General features: G+C 49.4%; 1 protein-coding gene across 1 annotated transcript in view; it reads right to left on the bottom strand.

The window, feature by feature from the left end:
- Positions 1–3,360: 3,360 nt before the first annotated feature.
- Positions 3,361–14,680, bottom strand: part of C2H10orf90 (chromosome 2 C10orf90 homolog) — a 195,608-nt gene continuing 184,288 nt past the window's right edge. Inside the window, exons 8-10 of the mRNA XM_048336112.1 lie at positions 6,957–7,020; positions 3,854–3,953; positions 3,361–3,761 (exon numbers count right to left, since the gene is read on the bottom strand). Coding sequence (XP_048192069.1) covers positions 3,723–3,761; positions 3,854–3,953; positions 6,957–7,020 — 203 coding nt within the window. The 3' untranslated portion in view covers positions 3,361–3,722. The remainder of the gene's footprint in view (positions 3,762–3,853; positions 3,954–6,956; positions 7,021–14,680) is intronic.

The raw sequence follows: 14,680 nt of genomic DNA, 5'->3' as shown, positions 1-14,680 counted from the left end.
TTAACGGCTGGCTGAGCAGACAAATAACCAAAATAGGAATTCTCCTTCCACATGAAGTCATAGGGGCCAACCGTGAGGCCACTGCTCGTTCTACCTGGTCTTCCCTCCTGGTCCTTGGATGTGCTGAAATCCGAGAGAAAGAGGCCACTGCTTGAAGTCTCTTTTTCCAGACGTGGCTTGGTTCAGGCTCCTGAATCTCATCTAAAACCTTACACTTCAGCAACCATTGCATCTAACTATCTTCTGGCTAGATCCAAAACACACTTAGAGGCAAATGCCCGGGTTCCAGAGTAGAATTTGCCTGCTGAAGTCACATGGAAAAATTCACCTCCATCCTCAAAGTCTTTCCTGAACACTGATTTCAAAGAAATATTTCAGGCCACGATCGTCAACTCCTGAGAGAAACCCAACATTCCGTTTCTCGGGGCATGACTCCCATGCCGATCACCACGTTATCGGGTCATCACGCTGCCAGTACCTGGATTTAAAGAGTAAGAAACGCGACTATCTGAGAATCATTTTTTTCAGCATTTGAAACAAAAGTTTATGACAAGGTAGGGGGATCAGTTCCACAGAAAGTCAAATTTAAAGGTTTTTTTCTTAGCCAAATGTCCAGAGAAAAGATCAGCCAAAGCAGACACTGTCAGATATTCCTGGCTCCAACTTCAGGCATCTGACTTAAGAACTAGCCGCAGAAGCACGTTGTTCAATGGCGTTTGATCATTTCGATTTTTGGATTATAAGACTTGACAGCAGGTTTAGGATGAGAAAAGCTCTTCATTATGGCTTGGCTATGAAGTGTCCCCCCCAAAAGGCTCATGAATCGAGGGCTTCCTCATCAACAGATGGAGCAGCTTTCGGGAGTTCCAGAATCCCCCGGGAGAGCTGGCGCTGGGACACTGATGGGGAGGTGAGAGGTCTTTGGGTGCTGTGCACAGTCCAGGCCGCCTGCCCGTCTCTCTGCTTCCTGTCAGTCCTGAGGGAAGTCACCACCCCCTCCAAGGCTCTGGTCACCAGCAGGCTCGAACTCATCACCAGCCCGGACTCAATACAGCTAAGAACCAAGGACTGAAATGTTGGCGTGGTGAGCCAAAGAAGTCATTTCTCAACGATTTGTTATGCTAACATAGAAACTGACCAACACACTCTGTGAACTTTTATGAAAGTTGACTCTGTCTGGATATTGATTCTCTAATATCCTAGTTAGCATACGTCCATTTCTTGGAAAGTATCAGAGACCATTCCTCAAGTGGTTAGGTTCCAAATTTAAGAGGGAGGTCAGGAAATCTCTGGAAACTTACTGATGATATAAAACAAAAGGAAAACAAAAGCGTGTTGGGATCTTCATTATATAAGAAAGATATCATCAGCTTCAATTAAAAATCATTCTTCCAAACAACAACAAAACAAACCAAAAAACAACTCCACGAGCTCTAAAGGGACATTCAGTATAGCATTTAGAAGAAGCCTAGTAGATCATTGGAGGAGGAACTGACCTTAGGTGAGCGTGCTGTGCTTCTGAAACGGTCTCCCAGAGGCCTACGTGAGCTGATGACACATCTGGCTTGTACCACTAACCAGCTGTGACAAGAACTCCCACACATCTGGAGCATCGCACAGCCCAGCCTAGGAGCTTTGGGGAGCAGCCGCTCCAGGTGCCTGGGTGCCTCTTCCACCGTGCCCTGCAGACAGGAAATACCCAAGGTGTGTTCGCCATGAGACCCACATCCGTCACTCCATCCATACCGACGATGACTGCTTCCATAGCAACCCTGTGAAGGAGGCGTTTCAATAACTGGCAGCTAAGGAAACTCAAGCAGGGCTGAAAAAACCTTCCTCTGCCAGCTTTTGACTGTATTCTCTCCCTTACCTCCTTAGTCACCCTTTGTTGCCTGCTCTGGTAAAATAGATCCAGGCCCTTTGCCTGTTGGCCCAATATCAGCATTTGTCAGGAGGGGGTGCTGGAGAGACATGGAGGGGGGTTCCTGTGTGCTCGGCCGGCTGGAGCCAGGCCCAGTCAGTGCCCGGGCGGTGGCTTCTCTGAGCGAAGACCTCAGAGGAGCTGACTCGCTGTGCGTCGCAGATTTCCAGCCAGTTCCGTCAGTGCGGCTGCAGAGGAACTTACCTGCCACCAGCTTGGCCATCTTCCTTCCTCTCCGCACTCCTCCTGGCGGGGTGTGGCAGGTGCCAGGGTGCCGCTCAGGCACCTGCTGTTCCTGCCTGCTGCTTCCGAGCTGCCGCTGCCCCTCACGAACAAATCCCTCCCTATCCCGACGCTTCATGAGCGCACCCATCGCTCTCAAACCACCCCACGATTTTCTCTCAGCCAGATGTAGACTGACACTGCCTCCCCGCCCCCCTCCCTTCTGTGGGTGTTGTCAGACCGCGTCCCCTGGCCTGGGCCACCACCCAACGGGGAATCTGATTCTACGAGAGGGCAGAGCGGACAGGGGGCGGTGCCCCGAGAGAACCTGAGTTCACTTGTGAGGTTTCCCATCGAGGCAGGAAGAACCGCAGAGTGACCCCCGGGTGGGAGGTGGGAGGGAGGCAGGAAACCGACAGGGGTGTCTGCGGGACTCCTAGTCATCCTCCAAACTTCTCTCGTTTCACTCCTGAGACGTCCCAGTGACCTCTGGGGTCCTGTGGGCTCTACCTGGTTGGTGCTCTCTCCGCAGTCTTTCCTGTTTCCACCCTAACCAACCGTCTGAAGCCCGTCCACTGGGCTCTGGGACGCTGCAGTTTCCGTGGTGGCCAGAGATGGCAGCAGAGGCACTCTGAGGCTATGGTGGCATGTCACACTGCGTGTTATTGCTACTGCTCAGTCCAGATCAGAATACGTAACAGAGACACTTACATTTCAGATTAATTGCATTTATTTCCAGTTATTGGTCATAAAAGCTGGTTGCTTCTAGCTCCCCAAATGAAATATTTATAAATAAATGTTTGGAAGAATACCTAGCAAAGGTGGAACCATTCAGACATTTTAACAACACAACTTCTCTTCTTGTGGGGGCTGTGGCAAGGTAGCAAGCACTGAATTCCTTACACAGTCAGTTCTGCCTTCAGCCTGCTGATGTAGACTCTTGAGTTAAGCAAAGAGAGGTGCTGTGGTCAGGTAATGGACGGGGCCGCTGGCAGCTCCCTGTTCTGACTGTACTGGGTCATGAAAATAAACCAGTCTACTTGCTCTTCCGTCTTTGGCATTTTGCCTTCTCATTTGAAAAGCAAATCACCCTCTAGGATGAAGTTGTTCATGTTTGAAAACATGCCAGGTGATTTCTCAGATTTGGGAGTTATAGAATTTGAACAAACAAAAAAAAAGGAAGGACTTTTTCTTTTTTTTTTTTTTTTTAAGAAAAGAGGACATTGGATCAAACATATGACAAGAGAACACCCCTTCCCCCTTCTCCAGAAGCTAAGCGCACTAAGTGGCTTTCTGCTGAGGTGAAAGATGGGAAACACAGGGGAAAATCCAAAAGTCAACCAATGAGGGGAAGGAAGCCTAGTGGGTTATTTGGTGTTGATTTCCCTGCAACAGATTGACCTATTTCCTGGTCAATTATTGTTTCTGTTTGTTTGGGTCACTCAGGAAGGGATGCTTCCTGTAGAAAAAAAGAAAAAGAAAAGTTGTGGTGTCGTGAAGACCACGCTAAGTTTAATGGCTTATCCAGCGTCTGGACGTCTCCTCGGGTTGGGCTCGTGGGTAGCGGGGCATGCTGGGGTCACACCGCATTCCTTTGAAGGAGCTGGTCCAGTAATTGCTGCAGAGGCAGGGGGCAGAGATGTCAAGCTCCCCTTCTCAGCTCGGTGCCACGCGCCCCGCCCCTGCTGGCTGGCCCAAAGCCATTTTTACCTTTTTGAAGACTTCAGCTCGGAGTCTGTTACTCTGTAAGATCACCCTTTTCTTCTGTTCTTCTTTCTTCTTTTTCACTTCCGGCAAGTTATTATAGATTCTGAAACAGATGCAAGGAACATTGTGACTGGCAGATGTGCCCGGAATGCAGGGCATCCTGTCTTATCAGCAGGCGCCTTCGTTTCAAAGGGAGAGCCCCGCAGGGGGGCAATCTCCACGTGGGGACACCCTTGGGCAGGGCTTCCCCGATGCCCCCAGGACACAGCTACATGGCCGGGGACAGGACCTCGCTCCTCTGTTTCCTGCGGCAGTGCGGCAGACCAGCTGGAGAGCCCAGGTATTTCTTTGGAAGTCACTTTTCTCATTTCTTCACTCTCAGTGATAAATGCCGACACATTCTAAACCTACTGCTTTGCCATTCTCCGGGGATGCTTTCCCGCCAGGACCTTCGTTTGACACCCAATTTTTGTTTCCACGGGTTTTAGGAAAGGAAGTAGTAAGAGGTGGGAGTAGCAGAAATTGTAATGTTAGGACAGAACATTTAGAAACGCTTCTATTGGACTTTTTTTAATTAGGTCATTTCCAAATACACCCCAGGCCAGAGTCTTATATCCTTGTCCTGATGTAGAACCAGGAGCTTCTGAGTTCGTGACAAGCAGGGACCCCAGAACTCTTCTCCAGCCCCCGTACCCCTTGGGCACCAATGTCAACCTGCCAACTGGTGCTTTCCACCAGTTGCAGCCCAAGCCCTTGGGTTGCAATACCCATGGCATACTGCTAAAACATCTCTTTCTCATTTTCTCTCATGTTTGAAAGCCAGACCAAAGCTGTTTAAGATGTCTTACACTTAAAATAATGAGATGAAATAGAACAACAATGATGAGGACAGTATCAGCATACGACATGTTGGGTACTGGACCTTAGACTAGTCATTTACGTGAACTAGCTCAAATTCACGACACAGTCGGAAGAGGCGTATGGGGCTCCAGTGTTCCCTATGTGACCAACCTGAGCCCCAGAGATTGGGAGTGTTGGTAGGGTCCTCCGGCTGGCCGCTGGTGGGCTGACGTGTGAGTCTTGAGCTGTTTAATCCTTACCGACTATGGGACACTCTCCCCCCATTTCCTAGGGCGAGTCTGCTCGCAAAGCCTGGGAGATGCCATCGCTCGCCCCTGCCGGGTGCACTGTGGCAGCAATGTGGGCTGAATGAATGCAGACTAGGTGAATACTCAGTTGTCTGATCTAAAAAGCACCCAAGGAGAAGTCCAGAAAGGAATCAGAGGAAAACCAGCATGGCCCCAAAGTCCACAGTGGAAAGAAAGCCTTTGAGATCCAGAGACCACTCTTTCTGATTCAGGCAGCCGAATAAATGTCTCAGTGACTACCTTTGTTACCCCCGTGTGCTCTCAAAGAGAATCCCAAAGTAGTCATGCACTCGATGCGTGCTTCATAAAGTCAGAAAAGTGTGGGTGATAATCATATTCTGCTGTGCAAAAGCTAACAGACATATTATGTAGAGAAAAGCACACACTACAGGATGACAATGCTCAGTATGCTGCCACTTGTGGTTAGAATAAATCACACAGCTATTCCTCACAAACGGAAGTTGAATTTTCAGGTAGAGAAAGGAGACATACAGCAGGCGTCATGGAAGGTAGATCTGAGGCTGAGAAAAGGAGAATGGGATGGAACATTCCAGCTTCATGGCCAATGTTTGGGGTTTTAAATGAAAATGTAATTTAACAGTATAATGAAAACCAAATAATATATAAAAGAAATGACAGTCCTGAGGAGACTGTGGGAACAGGGCCAGATCCCGGCCACGCACGCTCCACAGATTGGAGAGAAACAGCTCCTGACTGCTTGGGGGACCGGCAGGGGCAGCCGGGGGCCCAGCACCACCAATCAGCTCCTGGATTCATCACAGGAGAGCAGTTCATTGTTTCCTCTTCAGGGAAAGGAAGGGGTAACGTTGTCTCCACTAACACTGCCTTGAAGGCCTGTTTTTGCAGGTGCTTGGTTGGCACTCTTGAGTTTAGGGACTGCCCCAGTGAATTGTGGGTAGGATGCTTTAGCACAAGGTAGATGCAACCTTGCCCTGGTGAAGCAGTGAGTCCCAAAGCTGGAGGCCCTTTCCAAGTCTCCGTTTTGAATCTGTGAAGACCTTTAACTGGAAGGGCTCACATTCTCCTAACCTCCCTCCCACCACGGATGACAGAGTCACCACCTGATTATCACAGAAACAACACGGTTATGGTAAAACTAGAGCTTTAGTACCGGGAATGGGGGCGGCGGGGGGTGGGGGGGAGCGGCGGCGTTCTTCTATGGCCGTGGTGTTTCTAAGAGCATCGTCAATTTGATTTAATTGTCGCAGCTCTTCCCCATGCTAGGCACTTTATTATAACCCACTGACATTTTACTTGCACGCACAGTGGCCAACACTGCTGAGCTTTTACATTCCGTTAGGAGGCCAGGTCGTAGAAAGAATGGCAGCCTTTGTGTGCACCTCGGTGGTGAGAATGACTGGGCGGGCGTCTTGGAGAGCGACCAGCCAGGCAAGATGGAGAAGTTGCCAGCAGTGGGCTGCCAAGCGTGCTGGAGACAGAGCGCCGGGAAAGCCGGCTCGTGGCCCCTGGGATCCCGCGGCTCCCCGGCCCCATCCCCGGCCCCACGGGCTCCTTCAGGCTGCGCCGCCCTCAAGACCCTCCGGGCGAGCGGCGTCTCTCCTTCCTCCTCACCAAAGCACCTCCGGAGGCGCGGGGGCGCGGAGCTCCCGCCCAGAGTGACGGGGTGAGGTCAACGTACGGGGGAGTTCCAGCTCACAGTCTGGGGCTCACTCGGGGACCAATTACTGGATCATTCCAGAATCCAAGACCTACCACTTTCCTAAGGGTAGTCCAAGAGCAGCACCGACACTCTGGGGCACCATTCTACAGCGAGACTCACTTTCGGCAGCTTTTCAGATCTACAGCCAAGGGGACTTCAGAGCGCAAACGTGGTCTTAGAAGTTGTGAGCCCTGCCGGACAGCGCCGGACCCCCCCACCCCCGCCAGCCTCTCCAATCCCTCCCCAACCTTCTCGATCTCTCGTCACCACCACGCACCTCCTTGAGCGCATATGCATCTCCTTCTCTGAAATGCACCTTTCTTTGGGTTTGAACAAGTTATCTGGAAAAAAAAAATGGAAGAGAATGAATTTCAGTAGGTAGGGATTACCACCCATTTCTGCAGCCACGCCGGAGTAGCTTAGTACGTTCCCTGTGGCGTGCTTCTCCCCCTAAGCCGCAAGCCCGTGCAGGACTCGAGGCTCCTAAGTGGTTGCGATTTCACAACTAGCCAATCAGCTGTGAGGTAGAACACAGAGTGCAATGTCTGCATCTGACCGACGCCGTCAAGAGCTGCACCTCTTGATCCTTCCCTTAGCAACAGAGACTCCTGGCTTGCCATGGGGATGCCCGGTACACTCAGAAAAATCCCACACTCGGTTTCGGAGGCCTCCCTCCCAGGGCAGAAGACCCTCTCAGCTATCCCCAGAGAATTTTGAGACAAGGAGACCCTTCTCATGCCTGAAGTCTTCTATCCAGGGGGGCTTGGCTGCAAGATAAAGACACCCCACCCCCCTTTTCTAATGTTGGAAGATGGTGTCATGGACAGTGTCATGCTTACGTGTACTCAGTGTTCTTTGAGGAAGGGCACTATAAAAACCATTAGATCAGAATGCCTTTCAATGTAAGTACCTATTACTAATCATTATGGTGCTTGTGTATGGCGCACTTAACCATGGTATGTGTTTTAAAATAATATTTCCCTTTTACAATCACTGAAAAGGAACCTTTTGCAAGGAATCAGAAATGCCAAAGAGACGCTCAGCTCCACAGATTAGCCCAGGGCCTGGCACACATAGAAGCATAGCAGCTGCTACGCTTTCTAGAACATTTGAATGTAACCAGCTCACTGCGTTTACTTGGAATAAGCAAACAGGAAGCTCTGTATACTTGCTACACACACAGTCTATGATCACCAATGAAAATATGGGTGTGTTTCTATATCTCTCTCCTAGACCCAGGCCTGTTCAGTGAATCAACCAATAACTTCTCAGGCTTGATAATGTGCAGACTTTTTCCAGAACTGCCCAAGAAGGTGGGATAGAGACAAAAATATCTAAGAAAGGTCTTCCCTTCTGGAGAATTGAACCCATCTGCTGCTGCCAAGAATCAAAGGAGAAACAGGAGACAGAAATCAGAACATTTCCAAGAATGGGGAAATTTCACTAGTGCTTAAAAAGGTGAGGGAGGCACGGAATCATGGAGAAGGCAGCACCACCACGAGACACAACTGGCCAAGATGACTCCCAGGTCCCTGTTCTGATAGTACCTCTATTCTAGACAGCAGCAGGCCAGAGCTGAGGGCATCCAGAAAATCCCAACAAGGAATGCCCACTAAAACTGTCAGGATCTTCATCAAGCAAGTTACTGCTTGAAGAATCTACATCGAAGAGCCAAGGCTGAGGCCCAGTTAGCTGGGTTAGCTCTCTTCAACAGCTACTCCAGACCAAGGCAGATCCAATATACACAGATGGAGAATGTCTGGAGGGGATAAAATTGGTACAAATTGTATTTGTATGGTTTTCACAATCTCAATTTAATTGCGTGTGATCTGGTCTAGAAACAGATTTTTTTTCTTTACCAGTTTATTTCCACAGTTAAGCTTTCTGTTTTCTGAAGAAGAAAAGGAGACACGAGCCATCTGAAACTTCTATTGTTTTCAGAACTCTTTAAAGCCTGCTGTGCTGGGGCATAAAGTTCAATTCTGAACCAAGCAGCCCATAGTAGCTACACTACAAGGAGAAGTATATGCAAGAGGATTCTAGCTGGGCATCATCCCACAGCCAAGAGGGGAAGAGGGGGAGACATGAAGGAAGGAGGGAAAGGAGAGAGGGAGGGAGGGAGGGAGGGAGGGAGGGAGGGAGGGAGGGAGGGAGGGAGGGAGGGAGGGAGAAGCAAGAGGAGATCCTGACTTCCCTGGAGGAAATGAGTGAAAGACAGCAAGCACACCGCCAATGTCTTCCAATCTCACCAGAGTAGGAAGAACACACCTATCTTGAGCATCTCCGGGCACACTGCGAGGGCAGTGGTCAGGACGGGAGGGAGTGGGGTTATAGAGCTCAGCTACCAGAGTGCGGATTTACAGTGATCCTTTCCAGCATGTGAATCCAGTAACAGGCACAGCATTCCTACTCAGCTCACCAGGGTGGACTCTCCAATTCACGTGACATAGGTAATCGCATAGTCTACCGTAGTCTAACTAGCTATCCAGAAATCAAACAAGACACGTCTACCCTACGGAGGCATCATGGTAGTCTCGCAGGTGGTTTGCCTCGGAAGCGCTCTGCTGAGGAGAAAATCCTGTGGTGGATGTTCTCCAAGGTCGCCTCCTGCTTCGCTTCTGTGGGATGCCCTCTCGGGGGGTGCGCAGCTTGGTCCAGGGGTCTGGAGTGAGGGGAAGCTTGCACGTTGGCATGAACATGAGCTAGATGGCACCCTCATAATTTGGAAACGTGCGATGCAATTTCTGGCCTGAGTTTAAGATGCAAGGCCTCCGTTTAACCTCAAGCCTTGCCAAAGGAACCAAACAAAGCCTCAGCATAGGACTGGCATGGAAACAGACACGTGCCCAGACTGAATAGATAACCCAGTCATCAGTGCACGTCTTCCTGTACAATTCGTCTTCGAGAAGATTGCTTCCGCACGCTGGTTTTGAGCGCGGAGCGGGCAGGCGTCTCTGGGAGAGCTTCACTCCTGTGTGCAGGGCTTCGCCCTGAGCTTGGAGCTGGCCCCATGCAGGTGGGGAGTTGGCTTACCAGACAGCATCCAGAGCGGGTCTGCTTCTTTGGGAAGGGCAGTGCTGAGAAGGGAGTCTCTTGAACATCCTCCCATTTGTGCAAGTTGGCGGGGGTGGGGGGGGCCTGCACCGCAGCTGTCAGGAGAATCCTGGTCCACACATCAGACCTGTCCACCAAAGCTCTATATGTTTTATGAAAAATGGACTCTGCGCTATCAGCTCAGACCTTGAGCGCTGACATCAGACCCCTTCTTCTGACACCCTAGGAGTCTCATCTTCCATGATTCCATCCTTAGAATCAATTCGCTGTTTCCTCGCCCAACTCTGTCTCCAAGCAGCATAAGAGGCCTTAGGGGACCAAGGAGTCCCTTCTGTAAACCAGGGTCTCCTGTCCTCCCTCTGCAATCCAGTGTCCCTGCTATCTTCACCTCTGGCCAAGAGACACAAGATGCCTCATTCATTTTGTTTATATGTGCCGTATGTATTGCATGCTTGTTTAGATGTGTTGGTATGTATCGACTGGTGACTTCTCAGCAAAGGAATCCAGCCAGGGACAAAGGGATCTGACAGCATTAGCACCCTGGGATCGCTTGGGAGGGCAGGCCCACACCAGTTCCCAACTCACGCTGCAGTTTGCCGAAGAGGCAGGAGACCATAAACGGGGCTTGTGTGAATTCCATTCACTGGTGCCGGCCGCATCAGAAACTCTCCAACTAAATCCGGTCCCTACTAGACCCCAGGTACCCCAAAGTGAACCCCAACCCCAAAGTGAACCTCAATAAAGGGTTCCTGTCCACTGACAATAAAGTGTATCCCCTGACACCACCCCTCATCACAGAAGCTCCGGGACTGCGAGCCACAGGTTGCTGTAGGAAAGCAAAATATTCACCCTGTTAATGACCTGACTCAATGTGCCAGGAAGTTCAGTTTCTTTCTGCTTACACAACGATGCCATGGACGTTAAGAAGTTAAGTGTGATGCTTTTACGATGCCCATATGGCAATGCTTTGGGCTTGCTCTACTCACGGTGAATTCTGAAGACCTCAGTCAATTTAGGCCTCTGCCTGGTGCTCGGTGCCGTGGTCCAAGCTACCTGAGCTCTAAAATCTCACTTCTTCCTCTGCTCAGTAGGGACACAGAATCTGCTTTAAAGTTTCCTAGGACTCTTGGGAACAGTATGTATAAATGTGCTCCATAATCTGTGGAGAAGCCACAGTAACTACAAACTAACATTCCGCAAGTGTCCCCTGTGCGTTTGATCCCTAGCTTTTCTATTCCCATTTCAATTCATTCTTACAGTGACCCAGGAAAGAAGCTCTCTCTTCTGTACAGGTGAGAAAATGGAGCTCTTACAGCTAGGTCCCAGAGTAAGTAGGCAAGAGACTGAGCATTGAGGCTAACAGAACCACTGGGTCTATAATTCTCTGCAAAAGATAGCTATGGAAATCAAAGCAGGATGGTATGGGGCTGGGGACCTAGCTCAAGTTGTAGAGTAGACACCTAGCATGAGTCAGGCCTTGGGTTCAATCCCTAGCATAGAAAAGAATGAGGATGTAGATCACGGTAAATTTCTGGCCTAGCATACGCAAGGTCTTAGTTTAATCTTGAGCCTCACCAAAGGAGCAAAACAAACAAAACCTCAGCATAGTACTGGCACAGAAACAGCCATGTGGACCAGACCAGACTGAATAGATAACCTAGAAACAAATGCAGGTACAACTGATCTTTGAGCAAAGATGCTGAGAACACACCACGAAGACAGGACAATTTCTCCATTAGATGGTGGCATGATACGCACATGCAGAAAAATTAAGTTCAATCTTTACCCTCTCAAAGTAGATTTAAGTATTAAATGTAATCGTTGAATTTGTAAAACTACTAGACAACATTCTGGGAAAGCCTTGTAGTTTAGGCAAAAGTTTTGGGGTTGTGATCTCCAAAAGCTTAGGCAACAGAAGCAAATGGTCATAGAGTTGAGTCAAAATGAAAAGGCTTGCGTACAGCCAAAGAAACAATCAACAGAGTAAAGAGATGGCCAAACAAATGGAAGACAGTGTTTACAAATCACATATCAGTTTTTTTGGTGGGGTAAAATTCCAAAGTATAGGAGAAGCAAAACCTCAGTAGCAAGAAAATAATATGATTTTAAAAACAGGTGAGGGACCCAAGTAGATGTTTCTCTGGCCATCACTGGTAGGTGAATGATAACACTGAGCAGGAAAGTGCAAAGTGCAAATTGAAACTACAAGGAGCTTCATTTCACATCCCTGAGGATGACTTTTAGGAAAAACAACCACATAGAAAGTTCTGGGAAGGTGCTGGAGAAACAGGAACCTGCATACAAAGGAACACATAATGGAGGTCCTTCCTTCAAAACTAACTACAAGTGCCTAAGACACAGCTATGCGCGGCGGGGCCCCTGTGACCTTTCATTTCAAGGGAAACGAAATCAGTGTATCCTGCGTGTTCATACAGTGTGAGGTGTTGCTCCCAAGAGCCACAGTATCTAGCCACAAAGGAATGGATGGTGAGAAGATGAGGCACGCACAGTACACACACACGCGCGCGCGCACACACACACACACACCCCCCCCACTCACCCAGGTGCACACAGGTAAGCACACATGCCACCCCAACACACACATACGCTCACACACACCCCGGCACAATGGAGGATAAGCTAAAACACACATGGGGACAAAACTGAATGTCACTCGCGTGGCCCAGGCAGCAAGGTGCAGGGCTGGCTCCAGGGGCCCCGGGGTTCCCCGGGCAGGTGGGAGATAGGAGAGGGGCGAGGCAGAGAGGAAACGGTGGAAGTGCTGGTCAGAGGAGCCAAAGTTCCAACCAGGAGGAGGAAGAAGTTCTGGAGACCATGGAGAGTATGGCGGTTAGACTTAAAGAATTGCATTTTAATTTACTGAGATTTCATTTATTTATTTATTTATTTATTTATTTATTTATTTATTTATTTTGCCAGTCCTGGGGCTTGAACTCAGGGCCTGAGCACTGTCCCTGGCTTCTTGTTGCTCAAGGCTAGCACTCTCCCTCTTGAGCCACAGCGCCACTTCTGGCCGTTTTCTGTATATGTGGTGCTGAGGAATCGAACCCAGGGCTTCATGTATGCGAGGCAAGCACTCTACCACTAGGCCATATTCCCAGCCCACCAAGAGAGATGTTAAACACTCTCACCACCAAAAATATAACAAAGGTATAAGGTGTTGGTATGCTAATTATCTTCATTTAATTATCTCACAATGCATTCGAGTATGAAAACACACTGTACATCATAAACACAGACAACGACTGTCAATTAAACCTTATCAAGGCTGAAAGGAAATAGGGGCGTGCTTTTCAATGACAAGGTAAAACTCCAGTCACACCATTTGCCACCCTGCGTCTGAGTGGCTGTATCCAGGGCGAGTCTGGAGAGGGGGCCGTTTGTCGACGTCAGTACTTGCTCCAGTCCCAGGGCTTTCCAGTGTATTTTACAGAATCACAAAACATGGTGACCGAGAGGTGAGCCACTCCAGGTTGGTGGCCAGGTAGATTTATACTGTTAGAGGAACTACTGGGTTCATCACTTAACTGTTTTGTGGGACATAAAAGAGATAACTTTGAAGGGAAACTGTAAAATACTGGGTGAACTAATCTCTCACAAAGTTATTTTCCTCACCCTTCTTCAATTCAGCATTTCTGATATATGGCATTTTTTTATGTTGTCCCTTGGACTGGAACTCAAAGCTTTGTGCTCTCACTGGGTCCTTTTTCACTCACAGCTGGTGCTCTACCCCTTGACCCATGAGTCCAGTTCCAGCCTTTTGCTGATTAACTGGAGATAAAAGTTTCTCAGCCTAGACAGCTGGCTCACACCAGTAATCTTAGCTACTCTGGAGGCCAAGATCTGAGGATCGTGGTTCAAAGCTAGCCCAGGCAGGAAAGTACCTAACTCTTATCTCCAATTAACCACCAGAAAACCAGAAGTGGTGCTGTGGCTCAAAGTGGTAGAGTGCTAGCTTTGAGCAGAAAAGCTCAGGCCCTGAGTTCAACCCCTGTGATTGACAAAGAAAAAGAAAGTTTCTCAGATTTGTCTCCTCAGGCTTGGCCCTTCAACTTTGATCCTGAGATTTCAGCTTTCTGAGTAGCTAGGATTACAGACACGAGGCCCCAGCATCTGTATGATATTTTACTTGTTCTTTAAGTCTAATTCTTATCAATAGACATTGGTCTTTTCTTTATTTGGAAAAAAAAGGGTAACAAAACATGACAGTGTGGGCCACGTTGCTCTACTCCTATCGGTGAGCCTGAGCTCCGCAGCCTGCTTGGCAGGCAGGCTGGGTCACACACAGCCCGTTTCCATTGGCCCCCTGACTTCCGCTGCCATTTTGGATCTGCTGGGTCACATCTCTTTAGGCTGGATGCTCAGGGAATGCAAATGAATGTTCATACTTGCTCCAGCCATCAGCAGAGCTGCAGAAGGAAACCTGCAGTGCCTTCCGGAGGATTCCGTTCCCTCTCCTGGTCCCTAATTGAATGGCTCTGACTCGGCTCACCTTGGGAAGCGTGGGTAATGCAATTCAGATTCAATTGCTCTGACGGGCTACCTTGCAGCCGGGCATCGAAGTGGCTGGGCGTGGTGTGTGCCTGTCGGAGCCTCCATTCCAAGGGCATTGTCCACGCACGGATGCCGCACAACCCAAGGTGAGTAAAGAAAGACGATTCGCAAGCATGTAAAGCTGTGCATGTTTAGATGGTGTAGGATGGATGGGAGGGCTTTGTGGGAGAAGGGGAAGCTCCTTGTATTAAATACGCCACTTGGGAACGCCAAGGAAGAGGAGCGTGCAGGCGGCGGGAGGAGGGGCTCCGGCCCAGCAGGCCACGTGGGTGGAGTTTGGGCTCTGCCAGGCTTTCTCAGTTGGCTGGAGAGTGGTGTAAGGCCGCAGATGTGATTCATCAACCGTGAAGCCCTCAGGCGAGACGTGAGAGC

This window comes from Perognathus longimembris, chromosome 2, assembly GCF_023159225.1.
Source record: "Perognathus longimembris pacificus isolate PPM17 chromosome 2, ASM2315922v1, whole genome shotgun sequence".
In the NCBI taxonomy this organism is placed as follows: domain Eukaryota; kingdom Metazoa; phylum Chordata; class Mammalia; order Rodentia; family Heteromyidae; genus Perognathus; species Perognathus longimembris.
The sequence above is the reverse complement of the archived record's forward strand: the minus strand, read 5'-3'. Positions and strand labels throughout refer to the sequence as shown.